The 16,463-nt window shown below is 44.4% G+C and overlaps 1 protein-coding gene across 1 annotated transcript in view; it reads left to right on the top strand.

Annotated features, from left to right (window-relative positions):
- Positions 1-621: 621 nt before the first annotated feature.
- The window catches only part of NECTIN3 (nectin cell adhesion molecule 3), a 94,569-nt gene continuing 78,727 nt past the window's right edge, over positions 622-16,463 (top strand). Inside the window, exon 1 of the mRNA XM_075853474.1 lies at positions 622-872. Within this exon, the coding sequence (XP_075709589.1) occupies positions 791-872 (82 nt within the window). The 5' untranslated portion in view covers positions 622-790. The remainder of the gene's footprint in view (positions 873-16,463) is intronic.

Raw genomic sequence — 16,463 nt, 5'->3', positions numbered from 1 at the left:
AATAAAAAGTTTATAAGATTTGCATCATCATTAACATGGAGTAGCCCTTTCAGGTATCCTTAAATTTCAAGTCACCTGTTATCAGTATTGGCAATTGGTTTTTTTTTTTTTTGTTCTTGTAAAACTCATATGAATGCTGCTATTGAACACACTATATATATATATATATATATATACTCTGTGTCTATAAATAATCCCTAATCCCTATGTATATGTTATTTCCTTCCCTGTGGCCACAGAATGTGAGCAGTGGACTGGAGAGCCTATTGGTGACAGAGAGTGGTCTCCTTCCGACAACTGTGAGTAGTCCAGGGATTTACTGGGGGGCGACATGTTCCATTCACACAACCACAAATATTTGGCTTGATGAGACGAGTCGGGCTGTGGTGGTCACAGATCAGGGACGTGTGGAGCATACGTAACCAGAAATACCTCGGCGAGCACTCACACTTTGGACTGTGATCTGTACACGCCGCCGCCTCCTCACTGCCGTACAACACACGGTCTGGAGGGGAAGCTTCTTCCCGGTATCCAGGGCGGATCTCCCCAGCTCTTCGTGGCTGCAGGGGTCACACATGGTCGTTCCAGGGGTCCCCACCAGCTCTCGGGTGACCTCTGAGATCTGTCTGGCCTGGCCCCTCCCAGTCGGCTCGGGTTCTGCGGCGCATCCCAGCCACCACCCCCCTCCATGCTCCAAGCATTGTGAGGCTGGGACTGGGAACCGCGTTGTGTTACATTACAGCAGCTGCGATTTGGGGAGAGGAGGGCAGGCGGCATTCCCCGCACAATCATGGCGTGGAGAAGAGGCTCCGGTGCCGGACTCGTGCGCCCTGCCTGTGCCCTCGCCTGGCTGCTCCTCTGCAGGGTGTACGGTGAGTAGAGTTTCGGGGAGGGGGCGGGGTTGTTGGCTTGAGGGGATCACTGCTGTGTAGTATGGTGCCCGGCTTGTGTCACTGATCTCGCACAACTTTTTACTGCACAGTCATGCTGCCCACAGCTCACCCCACCCTGTGGCATGTCCCCGGGGATCCTCGGACGTAGGATTATTAGTTGTGCCCGGCAGCTATTGTCACTGGTGTGAGAACCGTTACTTGCTCCTACTTGTGTATATGGGCAGGAAGTCCTTGTCTAATTAAAGACCCCACATTCCTTCACAAAGTCGGAGCGCGGTCCTCTCCCCGGAGCAGCATCTCTGCCCGCCCCGTCCATGTTTCAGTCTATTCTGCCTTTTAAACTTTGGAGAGGTTCTTGTGGAGAACGTTCCCCTCCCCCGATGCAGGCAATTGTCTGACATGGGCTGAGCCTCCCCTCGCAATATATGCGATACGGGCCTGTGCTCGGTATTGTGTGGGCTGCTATTCTGTGCCAGGGACCGGCCACCTCACTGTGTGACCTGGGAGACCATGGCTTGTGCTGATGTCACTTGGAAGGAGGCGGCTCGTACTTGAGCGCAGTCACATTGGATTGTGATGTTGTGTGACAATGGGGATTAACCTTCGCCTTCGCTTTGGTTACCACCTGTGCGTGCATAGGCATTGTCAAGGCTTTCTATGTTATTCTAGTCTCTGCGGGGAAGAAATGTATGGGGAGGATTATTATGGCTGCGATGTGAACCTCCACAAGAGATACTTTATATGGGCTTGATATATATTCTGTTCTGTACATGACATGATTGTGTATCCTGTCAGACCTGCCCTGCTCTCATCTTCACCCGCACTTCTTGGTACTAGTCAGGGCAAAATTTACCTCAGCACAACAACCTGTGTTGCTAGTACCTCAGGTTCTACTTCTATAATATAGTATGTAGCATATATATATATATATATATATATATATCCTAATGTAATAGCAGCACAGGTTGCTCTGCTGAGGTAATATCCTCCTCATTTACTATAATATACATATTAGTGCACTGAAATAGCATTCGGTGCCTCTACATCTGTGTTAAACTACAGCTTCCATCATGCCCTGACAGACACAGACTGTTAGGGAATCCTGGGAGTTGTAGTTTTGCCACAGGTTGGGCATGGAGTTTTTATATTCACCACATGTTTGCGTAGTTTCCTTTTAGGTACTCTTAACTTCTCACTCTAAGGGCCTGTGCACACAACCGTTTGATGTAAAGCTGTCACACGCATTCCATTAACGTCGATATCGTTTAGTTTATGAGGTCTTCCTAATTGTCTCCTGACGCCAGATTCGAGGGGGGAAACTGCAGTCGGACATTTTGAATTTTAAAATGCCCAATACAGTGGTCCCTCAAGTTACAATGGCCTCAGGTTACAATATTTTCAACATACAATGGTCTTGACTTGGCCATTATAACTTGAAACCACATACAATGCCACAAAAGCTCTGGATCTCGTGTGATTGGCAGGAAGATCCAGCCAATCAGCATGGGCATTTTACTGGTAAAACACCTGTTGTAATGCGGTGCACGTCCTGATTGGCTGGCTAGTAGCGCCTCTCTACAGTACTGCTCTTTACCTGCGCCAGTATGAGTTGATCCTTTGGACACCAGGTGATGGCGGCTCCATGTTATATTTCTGGTACGCTGTACAGTACGGGCTCCTGTCCTCACCGTAAAAAGTGATTTACAGCTTCCAGCAGCCACAGTATTTGGAACCAATTCCTCATTTTTCATAGTTCTGGTCTCAAGTTACAATATTTTTTCAATCTTCGCCCCGAAACCAATTAATATTGTAACTTGAGGGACCACTGTACGTTTTTGTTCCAGGAGATAAGCTGCTCTCAGTAATGTCTCGCTGTAGCTGCTCTCCTTCTCCCTATTGAAATAAACATGCACGCTCAGCCCAGCTAAATGTGCATGTTTATGGGGAGGTGCGGTGAAATAGCTGTCAGCTGACCGACCGTTCATCCTGAATTCACACCGTGTTTAGTGTTTGAAAAGGCCCCGCTGAACTATACAGTCGCTTATGTCTACCATGAAAAAAAACCACATTTACTGCAAGTTATATGTTTGCGTTTCCACTTGCGATTTTACCTGCAAATTTTCTGCACCAAATTCTGCATTTAGCCTAATGTGTGAATATTGTTTTTTTGCAATAATGTATTCTAACATAATAATGCAATAATATTGTGTTTTAACTCTATTTTTGTTTTTTAAATCCAGATAATATGTTACTATTCGCTGCTGAAGCCGTCATTTTTCAGCCCTGTTGTTTGCGTGTTCAGTAGCCGCGCAGCGTTCAGTCTTGGTTAATCATAAATGAACTCATGTATGTGAAATGTGATTACCTACGGTAGTAAATCTAATGTTTGGCTGCAGCGCGGAGACACTGGTCTTTGTACAACTCGCAATGTAGCTGCCGTTATTAACGTTTGTTTATTCTGCGAGTTCTTGCTTCGTCAAGTTGTGCTATACCAGGCCATTGTGCCACTACATGTACGAGGGTGTGCCAGAAATATATATAGAATAAAACAACAAAGGACCAGAGGTACCCACACATGTTCAAATTCTGTCCTTGGGCACTGATCTCAAGGACAAGGTGATGGAGCTGGAGATGTCAGGGTTTGGGCTAGGCCCTATTTCTTTAGTTAAAGAGTACCTTTCATTACAACAAAAATCGGAAACCGCTCATAATCTAATAGGTGGTGTGTTGCACTACTACATGCAGTTTGCTCAGGGAGGGGGATAGGCAGGAGGCAGGGAAGTTGGCCAGTAGTTTTCTAAATGGACTGTCTGGTCCGAAACTCCTCCTCTCTGGAGCGCGCATTATGACTGTCTAGTCCGAACGTCCTCCTCTCTGTTATTACCTAGAGTTTTTAGCCAGCTCTGTGCTGTCCGGACAGTGTGACTGCCCCCTCAGGCCTGATTCAGACGAACCTGTCCGTTTTGCTTCCGCAAATGTGTTTCGTGTGTTTTCCGTGTGGCATTAGTGTTCCTGTATTTGAATTTTCTTTTCTCAGTATTTATTTAGCAACTGGTGCGTGAAAAACACGGGCAGCACACAGATGTCGTCCATCAACGGACACGCTGCGTGAAAAACCACGGACGTGTGAATAGCCCCATTGAATTGCATAGGTCCGTGTGCTGTCCGTTTTTTTTAACACACAGCACAGATCCACGGAATTGCTGCAGGTTTCAACCTTTGCATTGAAAATGGGGAATTCTGCCGCAAATCTGCATCAAAATGTGAATGTTATCCATGCAGATTCTCTTCAGCAAAAAAAATTACGTGTCAATACACCTTAAGGCTACGTTCACACAGGGCGGAGTGGAATTCCGTCTGAAAAACCGCATCAAATTGTGGTGCAGTTTTTGGCCGGAATGTCCGCTGCGGAAAACAGCACGTTTAAAAAAACCAAAAAAAAACAAACACATACTTACCCACTGACGTCCTGCAGACCGGCCTGCTGGGATGACTTTTTATCTAATGTGACCCTCTCCAGACAGTGATTGGCTCCAGCGGTCACATGGGATGAAACCTCATCCCAGGAGGCCCGCCTGGACAAAGAAGCACATAATTTTTTTTTTCTGAGTTGTGTTTTTCCGCAGCAAAAAAACGTGACCTCTTCTATTTGTTACGGGTTTTACCTCCTCATTGAATTCGATGGGGGAAAACCTGCAACACAAATGTAGCGATACAATTGACATGCTGTGGATTAAAAAACCGCACTGCAGGTCAATTTCTGAGTGTTTTTTTCAGCTCATCATTTACGCAAAGTGTGGATTTGTTCATATCTCATCCACTTTGCTACTGCTGTATTATGCTGCGGATTTCCCGCCATGAAATCCGTTAGGCAGTATTTATGGTACGTGTGAACTTACACTAAGGCACCCTCCATACGCTGCAGATTTTTGTGCTTGCTGTAAGAAACAACCCCATTCAGATGAATGGAACTGATTTTCAGCCGCAGAAATTTCTGCTACAAAAGCTTCAGCATATGCAGGGGCCTTTAAGGCTACATTTACACGAGCGTATCAGATAAACGCACGGGAAAAACGCGTGTGAATCTGGTCCGTTATGCATCACTGTGCTTTGCGAGGGGCATGCCTTATTCACGCACTCGAAAAGCACATTTTTTTTATTATTTTGAATTGATGCGTAAATCACGCACCGCACATGGATGTGCATCCGTGTGAGGTGCGTGAAAAACGCACCAATATACGACACGCAGGGAGTTTTACACAACGGACACACGCTTCGTGAAAACTCTTGCATGTGTGAATGGCCCCATTGAAATCAATAGGTCAGTGTTCTGTGCGCGATTTTCACGCACAAGGCACGGATGAGTTTTAGGCTGGGTTCACACGAGCACATTAACGTCCGTAATGGACGGACGTATTTCGGCCGGAAGTCCCGGACCGAACTCAGTGCAGGGAGCCGGGCTCCTAGTATCATAGTTATGTACGATGCTAGGAGTCCCTGCCTCTCTGCAGAACAACTGTCCCGTACTGTAATCATGATTACAGTACGGGACAGTAGTTCCACGCAGAGGCAGGGACTCCTAGCATCGTACATAACTATGATGCTAGGAGCCCGGCTCCCTGCACTGAGTTCGGTCCGGGACTTCCGGCCGAAATACGTTCCGTCCATTACGGACGTTAATGTGCTCGTGTGAACCCAGCCTTACTCTAGTCTGAATGAGCCCTAAGGCTCTTTGTATACAGCAAAGACCCTTTATGATGTATGAATCTATGAAAAAAAAAAATCTCCATGTGTATAAAATTGAGGGCACACAGAGTTATAGTGTGGTTCCGTAGCGGTGTTTTGGTACCGGTTTACAGGTTTGTACAAATCCAGATCTGTATTCTGGTAATGTGCATGAGGCCTTAGAGCAAGAAGTATATGTTATGCCATGTATTGCTTTGTGTTTGAAGATTGAATAGAGCTGTGTCCTGCTGTTTGATAACAGAAGCCTCACTTTTACGCCAGAAATGCATACTCGGGTATGTGTGAAATTCAACATGCAGCCAGTGTATGTAGGATTTTCTAGCCCTCAACCAAACAACTTTCTTTTTGTCACACTGAGTAGAGTTAAAGAGGCTCTGTCACCAGATTTTGCAGCCCCTATCTGCTATTGCAGCAGATCGGCGCTGCAATGTAGATTACAGTAACGTTTTTATTTTTAAAAAACGAGCATTTTTGGCCAAGTTATTACCATTTTCGTATTTATGCAAATGAGGCTTGCAAAAGTACAACTGGGCGTGTTGAAAAGTAAAAGTACAACTGGGCGTGTATTATGTGCGGACATCGGGGCGTGTTTACTACTTTTACTAACTGGGCGCTCTGATGAGAAGTATCATCCACTTCTCTTCAGAACGCCCAGCTTCTGGCAGTGCAGATCTGTGACGTCACTCACAGGTCCTGCATCGTGTCGGCACCAGAGGCTACAGTTGATTCTGCAGCAGCATCAGCGTTTGCAGGTAAGTAGCTACATCGATTTACCTGCAAACGCTGATGCTGCTGCAGAATCATCTGTAGCCTCTGGTGCCGATGTGTCCTCGCTCGTCTGACACGATGCAGGACCTGTGAGTGACGACACAGCGTGATCTCTGGAGAACACGCTGTGTCTGCACTGCCAGAAGCTGGGCGTTGTGAAGACAAGTGGATGATACTTCTATACACAACGCCCAGCTAGTAAAAGTAGTAAACACGCCCCGATGTACGCACATAATACACGCCCAGTTGTACTTTTACTTTTCAACACGCCCAGTTGTACTTTTGCAAGCCTCATTTGCATAAATACGAAAATGGTCATAACTTGGCCAAAAATGCTCGTTTTTTTAAAATAAAAACGTTACTGTAATCTACATTGCAGCGCCTATCTGCTGCAATAGCAGATAAGGGCTGCAATATCTGGTGACAGAGCCTCTTTAAGTGAATTTCAGGAAGTTTGGTCAAACCGGCCATCAGATTCGATTGAAATAAATTTGTCACAAATTGAAAATGCCCCGTTTGCCCTGAAAAGTCATATATAACACTCTGAGGACTGCACCTAACCCTCTTTAACGTCAAGACAGCTTTAGTAATGTCAAGGTGAGGCCTCATGCACACGACCGTAAAAACACCCGTTATTGCGGGTCGTTATTACGACCCGCAATAACGGGCTCATAGGCTTCTGTTAGCCACGGGTACCTTCCCGTTTGCTCACGGGAAGGTACCCGTGCCGTTAAAAAAGATAGAACATGCCCTATTTCATGCCGTAATAACGGCACGGGCATCCCATAGAAGTCTATGGGGCTCCCGTAATCATGGGTGGCTGCGTGTGTTCACCCGTGATTACGGGAGCGTTGCGAGGTGAGGCGAGGTCAGGGAACTACCCGGTCTGCAGGCCACAGCCCAGTGGCGTAACTACCGCCGGGACTACAATGAAAACTATGGCAGAGCGGGGAGGTATCTCCCCGCTCTGCCATAAACAAGACATGTATCCCCTATCCTGTAAAAAATAAAAATAAAAGACGTTCATACTTACCGACAACTTCCTGCTTCCTCCAGTCCGGTCTCCCGCCCGTTGCCTTGGTGACGCGTCCCTCTCGACATCCGGCCCGACGTCCTGGATGACGTTTCAGGCCATGTGACCGCTGCAGCCAATCACAGGTCAATCACAGGCTGCAGCGGTCACATGGACTGCCGCGTCATCCAGGGATGTCGGGCTGGATGTGAAGAGAGGGACGCGTCACCAAGACAACGGCCGGGTAAGTATGAATTTCTTTAACTTTTATTACAGAAAAGGCTGTCCCTTCTCTCTATCCTGCACTGATAGAGAGAAGGGGCTGCCGATTAGTGCAGTGCTATTTTGCTGCCAAAAACGTGCTCGTAAATACGGGTGGAATACGTGTGACACCGGACCCATATTTACGAGCACGGGTTCGTAAATACTGGTGCAAAACGGGTGGAATACGTGTGACACCGGACCCGTATTTACGCCAGTATTTACGGGTGGGAAAAAATACGGTCGTGTGCATGAGGCCTGACAGCAACATATATATTATTCCTTTTTGGTGGCAGATGCCTGCCGGTACTTAGCGGTATCAGAAGTAATGACTTTTTGACAAGCAGTCCAAAAATTATCCCTTTTTGGGAAATAGCAACAGGTTTGGTGGTGTTTTAAAGAAAGAAAATAAATAAATATTGCAAAATAATATGTACATTTTTGGTGGCACTATTGTTATCAATTTGATATATGAAAAACAATAGGTGACGTCACGTCCGTGACGTCTGTATCAGCAGCAGGATAAATATTATTTAAGATTTGTGAATGATGTGGTGATTGGTGAGTCACGAAGTAATGTAAGAATTGTATAGCTGCAGCAGCACTGACAGCAATGCCTGCCTGTGCCTGCCTAACTACCACACTGACTGACTTCTATCTCTCTCTAAAATCATTCAAATCCAATTATTGTAAATGTAAATATTCTCTTCTCATTATGCTACACACTCACTGATACTACTCCGCTATCTGCAGCAGCATTTCCAGGTTGGGCTTTTAATTGTGGCGCACACCTATACCCCTCATGATTGGCTGTCCTAGAGGGAGGGCTTCCTGCAAGGCATTATGGGGAGGCCCACTTTTCTGCCGCCTGAGGTTATGTAATTCTTCACTATCTACTTGTCTACCTCTGCTCTGTAAAATGTCGGCTGCCGTTTTGAGTGATTTGTGCAGGACGAATCCCAAAAGTTTAGAATTTGTGAAAATCCCAAACTTTTGGGAAATTGGTAACTAATTTGATTCATGTAGAACCAATTAGCTTATCTCTAATACTGAGCTGTCTATGATATAACCTATCATAAACTTTGTTTATGTGAACAGGCTAGTATGGGCAGTGTTTACCGGAACCCACTGTGATGTACAGTTTAGATGTGGCGCCAATAACTTTTATCTATTAGCAGTGTACTCATTGCAGCACGAGTACACTCAATAATATACATTCCGGTACCCCGTCGCACTGATTGGGATTTTAATAGATTTTTATAGTGCTGGCGGGGGACCGGAAGTCTAGTTGCTCAGTCTTCCTTCATGACGACACAACTGTTCATCATGTGACTGGCCCCGCTGTAATTTATGTACAAACAGTACATAGATGCACTGAGTATACTGCAGTGAGTACACTGCTAATAGTTTTCACTCCCCACATAACCCCTTTAAGTAGACAATGCACATAAGATAAAAGTTGGCCGAAATAGACTATTTTGACCATTTCGCATGACCATTGTTTAAAAATTATACGCAAGCAATCATTTGTGATTACCAGCAGCAGTGGTCTGCCAAAAAGTGTTCTGTGGTGCTGGATTCTTTTCTGGTATCGTCGGTTGAAACTAGGATTGTATGGCAGACTGGTCAATTACGGCTGATCATTCGGCCACATTGTGGAAGCGCATTCTATTGTTTTACACTTTTTCTCTGATCTGTTCCTTTAGTCTGGCATGTTGAATGTACGATTGTTCATAGAAACAATCCGACATACCATTGATCAGCCACATCAATAATAATCTTCAAGAGCAACTTTACATTCATAAAACCTTTTGATATGTTATAGCGACATATCAGAAGCTTTATTCGGTGGGGGTCCTGGTGCTGTGACCTCCACCATCTGTGAGCGCTTTGCATCTTCGGCTGTGATCAGTTCTTCTCATCAGTCTGAATATGGGCTCATAGACGTTCTATGTGAAGCCCGACATTAGGCTGATGGGAAAGGCCGATCACAGCCAAAGGTGCAGAGCGCTCAGCTGAGTACTTCTGCCCTTTTGTTTAAGCGATGGTGGGAGTCTCAGTACCTGGACCCCCACCGATCAGAACTACTGACGTGTCTCTATGACATATCAAAAGTTTCTGAAAGTACGCGTACTCTTTAAGTGTATGGCCAACTTTAAGTAATGTGATGATGTAACTTTTTCTATTTAGTAAAAAAACATTCAATGAACAGTGTAATCGTCAAGGCTTTGGCTTCAATATCCTGAGCGTCATTAAATAATGTTTCCCATTAGTTATTGATAATGTATTGCTGCATGCATGCTTTCTTTTTTAGGCTTCGTTCACATCTGCGTTAGGGCTCCATTCTGACGTTCCGTCTGAGCTTTCCGTCAAAACGGAGCCCTGACTGACACAAACGGAAACCATAGGTTTCCGTTTCCATCAGCATTGATTTCAATGGTGACGGATCCGGTGCCAATGGTTTCCGTTTGTCTCCGTTGTGCAAGGGTTCCGACGCTTTGATGGAATCAATAGCGTAGTCAGTCAGGGCTACGTTCTGACGGAAAGCTCCATTAAAACGTCGGACCGGAGCCCTGACGCAGATGTGAACGAAGCCTTAGACAAAAAAGTAATGGGTGTTTTTAGGTGACATTACAGAAGTTATCCGGAAAGATCAGGCCTATCCATCAATATCTGATTGGAGGGGGTCCGATTCTTGGCACTCATGCGAGCATTGCTTCCTTTTCATTCCTTTCACTGATCCGTACTATAAGAGAAAAGTTACAAATTTTAGTTCAAATATAGTATGTACTAAATTTTGCGACTGTTGCACGCAGGAATAGTGGTATAAAGCCGATAATAAATTCCACCATCGGAGTGGGGCAGTTGAAGTATGTAAACCACTAGCAAGAAACTTGTATCTCTCCAGTGGCTGTAAAACGAAACATCTGAGCAAACCATTCTAGTGAGTAATTTTAAAGGGAATGTGTTGTTGTTTTTTTTTTTTTAGTTAAATAATTAGTGTATAGGTGATTAAACATTGTTCTAATGTTTTTTATTTTTTTCACGAGTCAGGAAATATTATAAATTGGATTCAATTTATAATATTTCCCATTGCTGGTCACTAGATGGAGCAATTCCCAAAATTGCAGCATTGCATGTGGTAAAGCAACCACATTGCTTTATGCTGCAAAATTGGGAAAAAATCCCTCGCTCTAATGAGCTCTCAGAATCCCCCCCTCCTTTATCCTGGCTAGTGCCGGGAGAAACGAGGGGATTGAACGGTCTAACCTCCTACACTGTGTGTCGCCATTTTTTGAGCTAACACAGTGTAGTAGGTTTACATACACTAGTAAACACACACTGAACACAAACATACATAGAAATCCCTTACCTGCTCCAGTCGCCGCCGCTCCCTCCGGTCCGTCTGCTGCCGCTGCTCCATGTGCACAAGTCCGGAAGCCGCGACCGGAAGTAGTAATCTTACTGTCCAGCCGCGACTTCCGGTCCACAGGAAAATGGCGCCGAACGGTGCGCATTTCAAATTGGACTGTGTGGGAGCGGCACATGCACCGTTCCCACACAGCGGCCTACACCATAGTGGATGGAACGGGCCCCGTTCGCAGTCCCTATGGGACTGGAGCCGCCGTATTCCATGTCTGTATGTGTCGTTAATCGACACACACAGAAATGGAAAAAAAAATGTCAGCCCCCATAGGGAAGAAAAAGTGTAAAAATAAAAAAAAGTAACACACAAACACGCAAATAAATACAAACGTTTTTAATAAAACACTAACATCAAACTGATATAAAAAAATGTTTTGTGGCGACACTGTTCCTTTAAGGGGGGTTATCTCACGACAAGAACCCTGTCTATATGACATACTGGGGCACTTGGGCTTCATGGAGAGGAGTCCTGAGTGAGAACAGACCTAGTGTGTCAATGCATTACATTCATATGAATGGGCTTAATTTAATGCTACATTTTCTTCCCAGCAGAGGCCGCGTCAAGGGAAGTGTAAGGGTATGTGCACACACACTAATTACGTCCGTAATTGACGGACGTATTTCGGCCGCAAGTCCCGGACCGAACACAGTGCAGGGAGCCGGGCTCCTAGCATCATAGTTATATACGATGCTAGGAGTCCCTGCCTCTCTGCAGGACAACTGTCCCGTACTGTAATCATGTTTTCAGTACGGGACAGTAGTTCCACGGAGAGGCAGGGACTCCTAGCGTCGTACATAAGTATGATGCTAGGAGCCCGGCTCCCTGCACTATGTTCGGTCCACTACTTGCGGCCGAAATACGTCCGTCAATTACGGACGTAATTAGTGTGTGCACATACCCTAAGGCTAGATGTCGCTCCACCTGGCGATTACAGCTGATCGCCAGTGCTTAGAGAAGCTGAACTCGCGTTGATCAGCTGATCGCCACACCGGCTTCTTTTTAAAACGGAAAGAAAAAATTTCCTGACAGTGGTTTAATGTTGGTGATTCTATCAACATAAGTATCTGTACCAGATTCATAAGACCTTTGGGCATATTTCTGCTTTTTGGCACACATCGCAGCACAGTATCCAGCTATTGAAATTACAGTACTCCGGATGGCAACTAAAATAGTCCAAAATGCGACCAAAAATATAATTTGGCTCCTAAAGTTTTGGAAATGTACCAATCATCTCCAAATATTCTATCTCCATGTAGAAGCAAGGGCCAATACACCTGTTCTGCCTTTTTTTTTGTAGTTGGAACTGTAGCTTTTGGTCTTTGTTGAAACAGTTGCTCTTAGATGCTAGCTGTAAGCTTGCACAGTAATAACACACTCTCTGGTGTGTAATCGTTTTACTGAAAGTCATGACCTGACGTGTGGCAGTACATTTTCTAAATAGTTCTAAAATTTCAACAGATGGCCATATAAAGGTTTAATGTAAAACATTTGTTGGTCATGACGACATCACTGAGATGTTATGAGATACATGCTGTTTTGTTTTTTTTAAGAAGTTCACAAACAGGAAGAGTTGACAACATATTTGTGGTACATCTACCTTCTTAGATACGGTGTGGCCTGTAGTGACAGATTACATATAAAATCTGCTCTGTGGTACCATTGTTAGAATGCACATTATAGCTCTATCTATCTTATAAATAACACTGGGATTACAGTTGTTTGGGCAGTTATTCTGTTCTGTAATATGGAAGAGGCTCCCAGACAAAAGTTTGAAATAATCGATAAGCACCAAAAGGAGTATGCCAGCCACATACATTTATCACATATCCATTGTCCAACCATTGGGACCCCCATCGATTGCTAGAAAAACGGAACCACGGTACCCCCAACCACACAACTGTGATAGGGAGGAGTTTGAATTGAGTGCCAGTCAAGTTTGTGGCCGGAATACCCCACTTTAAAGAAGTTTTATGTTAAAGTTTAAATCGACACCTTTAATGGCTGCATAATGATAAGTTCTGCAACTTCCTCATATAATATTTTTCAGCTCCTCACCATTTCAAGTTGGTGAATATTCTTGTTTACATACAGTGGCTGAACGCCAGGACAGACCTCAGCCTTCTCATATCTGCGTGCTTGATATCATTGTATCCAGTCTAAAAGGCATTCATCTATGACGTATCAAAGCCTGTTCTGTAGGCTGATACATTTCACCTTTCATAAGTTTTAGCCCAAACTATATGGACAGGTGAGAGATTTATGCACCTTTTGTAGTTAGCTCACAGAGGATATTCTTCCTGTATGGATCTTACATATATGGAATAATTTAAATGGGTTGTCCCACAATTGAATATCATGTTAATTAATTGTAAAGATCATAAAAAAAATGAACAATCTTTCCCATTTAAATGCTGTTAAAAGAAAAAAAAAATCCAGTCAAGACTTATGACATTTACTTACATAGGATGGTGCCACCTCGTGTTCAAAGTGTATAGAAATGTGCTGGTCACCTACTGGGCTTGGTGCTAGTGGACGCAAATGCGCACGCCAGTTCTCTACATAGTGATTTTCTGTTCCCTGCAGAGCAGCTAATAGAAAATCGCTTTTTTCCCCTGCTTGTCAAGAAGGGACCGGAGCCTTTGCAGTACCGTGGCAGTATAGCTGTGGAGACTCTATTCTTAACCTCTGCATCCTGACAGCAGATAAGAACCTTGCACATGCCCACTCAGTCTTTATTGTTTTTTTCATTGGTTTCTTAGGAAGTACATACTGAGGATGTTACAGAGTATGCCTTCATTACTCATGTTACCTATCTTCAGGTAAAGTAGGAGAGGACTATATAGTGAGCTGCCATAGGTGACTGATTCTGTTCAGAGCGCGTCCTCCAGCAGCACAGATTAGCAGCTGCACCAAGGGGGACACAGAGAAGCAAATAAAGATGCAAAAGAGATTTCTGCACCCCTAGTGTCGGGCTCATAAACTTCATTACACCCTACCTCAGCACCTATTGTATAATACAGTATACACCATATACAAAATGTGAGGTCGCAGCTCACAGCCTGCAGTGTACAGATTTAGTCAGCGCTTTGCTTGGCTAGTCCCCTTTCATGTGCACAGGCCTGATCTTCAGTTAAGGGGTCTGTGCATCTACAGACCAATCAGTACTGCTTTGTTGTTTAGGGAAAAGTGCTGAGTGGTGGAGCAGCTTTTGTTCACTGAGTTGCACAGTACAGCAGATTAATAACCTTTACCAACCTTTTTTGCACATGGGGCAATAAAGTACCCACTTTTTTTCACTATACTACGGAGTGCTGCCTATTTTTTGAAGTATATATATATATATATATGTATGTATGTATGTATGTACGTACACACACACACACACACACACACACACACACACACACACACACACACACGCCCAGAATTATTTAACAGTGACACAATCTTCATGATTTGGGCTCTGTTGCCACCACATTGGATTTGAAATGAAACAACTGAGATACATATGAAGTGTAGACTTTCAGGTTTAATTCAAGGGGTTGAACAAATATATCCTGTGAAACTTAAGGAATTGCAACCATTTTTATACACAGCCTCCTCATTTCAGGGGCTCAAAAGTAATTGGACAAATTAACATTACCATAAATAAAATGTTTTTTTTTTAATACTTTGTAGAGAATCCTTTGCAGGCAATGACTGCCTGAAGTCTGGAACCCATGGACACCATCAAACGCTGGGTTTCCCCCTTTGTGATGCTTTGCCAGGCCTTTATTGCAGCGGTCTTCAGTTGTTGCTTGTTTGAGGGTCTTTCTGCCTTAAAGGGAATGTGTTGCCAGCAAAACATGTTTTGTTTTTTTTAGTTAAACATTTAGTGTATAGGTGATTAAACATTGTTCAAATTTTTTTTATTTTTTCACGAGTCAGGAAATATTATAAATTAGATTCTAATTTATAATATTTCCCAGCGCTGGTCACTAGATGGAGCTATTCCCAAAATTGCAGCATTGCATGTGGTAAAGCAACCACATTGCTTTTTGCTGCAAAATTGGGATAAAATCACTCGCTCTAGTGAGCTCTGAGAATTCCCCCCCCCTCCTTTATCCTGGCTAGTGCCGGGAGAAACGAGGGTATTGAACTGTCTAACCTCCTACACTGTGTGTCGCCATTTTTTGAGCTAACACACAGTGTAGTAGGTTTACATACAGTAGTAAACACACACAAACACGAACATACATAGAAATCTCTTACCTGCTCCTGCCGCCGCGGCTCCCTCCGGCCCGTCCGCTCCGTCTGCTGCCGCTGCTTCATGTGCACAAGTCCGGAAGCCGCGACCGGAAGTAGTAATCTTAATGTCCGGGCGCGACTTCCGGTCCACAAGAAAATGGCGCCGGACGGCGCACATTTCAAATTGGACTGTGTGGGAGCGGCGCATGCGCCGTTCCCACACAGACGGCGTACACGGAAGTGGATGGGACGGGGCCCGTTCGCAGTCCCTATGGGACTGTGGCTGCTGTATTCCATGTCTGTATGTGTCGTTAATCGGCACATACAGAAATGGAAAAAAAATGGCAGCCCCCATAGGGAAGAAAAAGTGTAAAAATAGAAAAAAGTAACACACAAACACACAAATAAATAAAAACGTTTTTAATAAAACACTAACATAAAACTGACATGAAAAAAAAAATTTTGGTGACACTGTTCCTTTAAGTTTTGTCTTAAGCAAGTGAAATGCAGCTCGATCGGGTTGAGATCTGGTGATTGACTTGGCCATTGCAGAATATTCCACTTCTTTGCCTTAAAAAACTCCTGGGTTGCTTTCGCAGTATGTTTTGTGCATCGTCCATCTGTACAGTGAAGCGACGTCCAATCAACCTTGTTGTATTTGGTTGAATCTGAGCAGAAAGTATATCCCTGAACACTTCAGAATTCATCCGGCTGCTTCTGTCTTCAGTCACATCATCAATAAACACTAGTGACCCAGTGCCTTTGGCAGCCATGCATGCCCATGCCATCACGCTGCCTCCACCATGTTTTACAGAGGATATGGTGTGCTTTGAATCATGAGCCATTCCAAACCTTCTCCATACTTTCTCCCTCCCATCATACTGGTACAGGTTCATCTGTCCAAAAAATGCTTTTCCAGAAATGGGCTGGCTTCTTTAGATGTTGTTTGGCAATGTCTAATCTGGCCTTTCTGTTTTTGAGGCTGATTAATGGTTTGCACCTTGTGGTGAACCCTCTGTATTTTCTCTCATGAAGTCTTCTCTTTATGGTAGACTTAGACACTGATGCACCTACTTCCAGGACAGTGTTCTTCACTTAGGTAAATGTTGTGAAGGGGTTTTTCTTCACC

Source organism: Rhinoderma darwinii, chromosome 2, assembly GCF_050947455.1.
Source record: "Rhinoderma darwinii isolate aRhiDar2 chromosome 2, aRhiDar2.hap1, whole genome shotgun sequence".
In the NCBI taxonomy this organism is placed as follows: Eukaryota; Metazoa; Chordata; class Amphibia; order Anura; family Rhinodermatidae; genus Rhinoderma; species Rhinoderma darwinii.
This window is presented reverse-complemented; position numbering and strand designations above follow the sequence as displayed.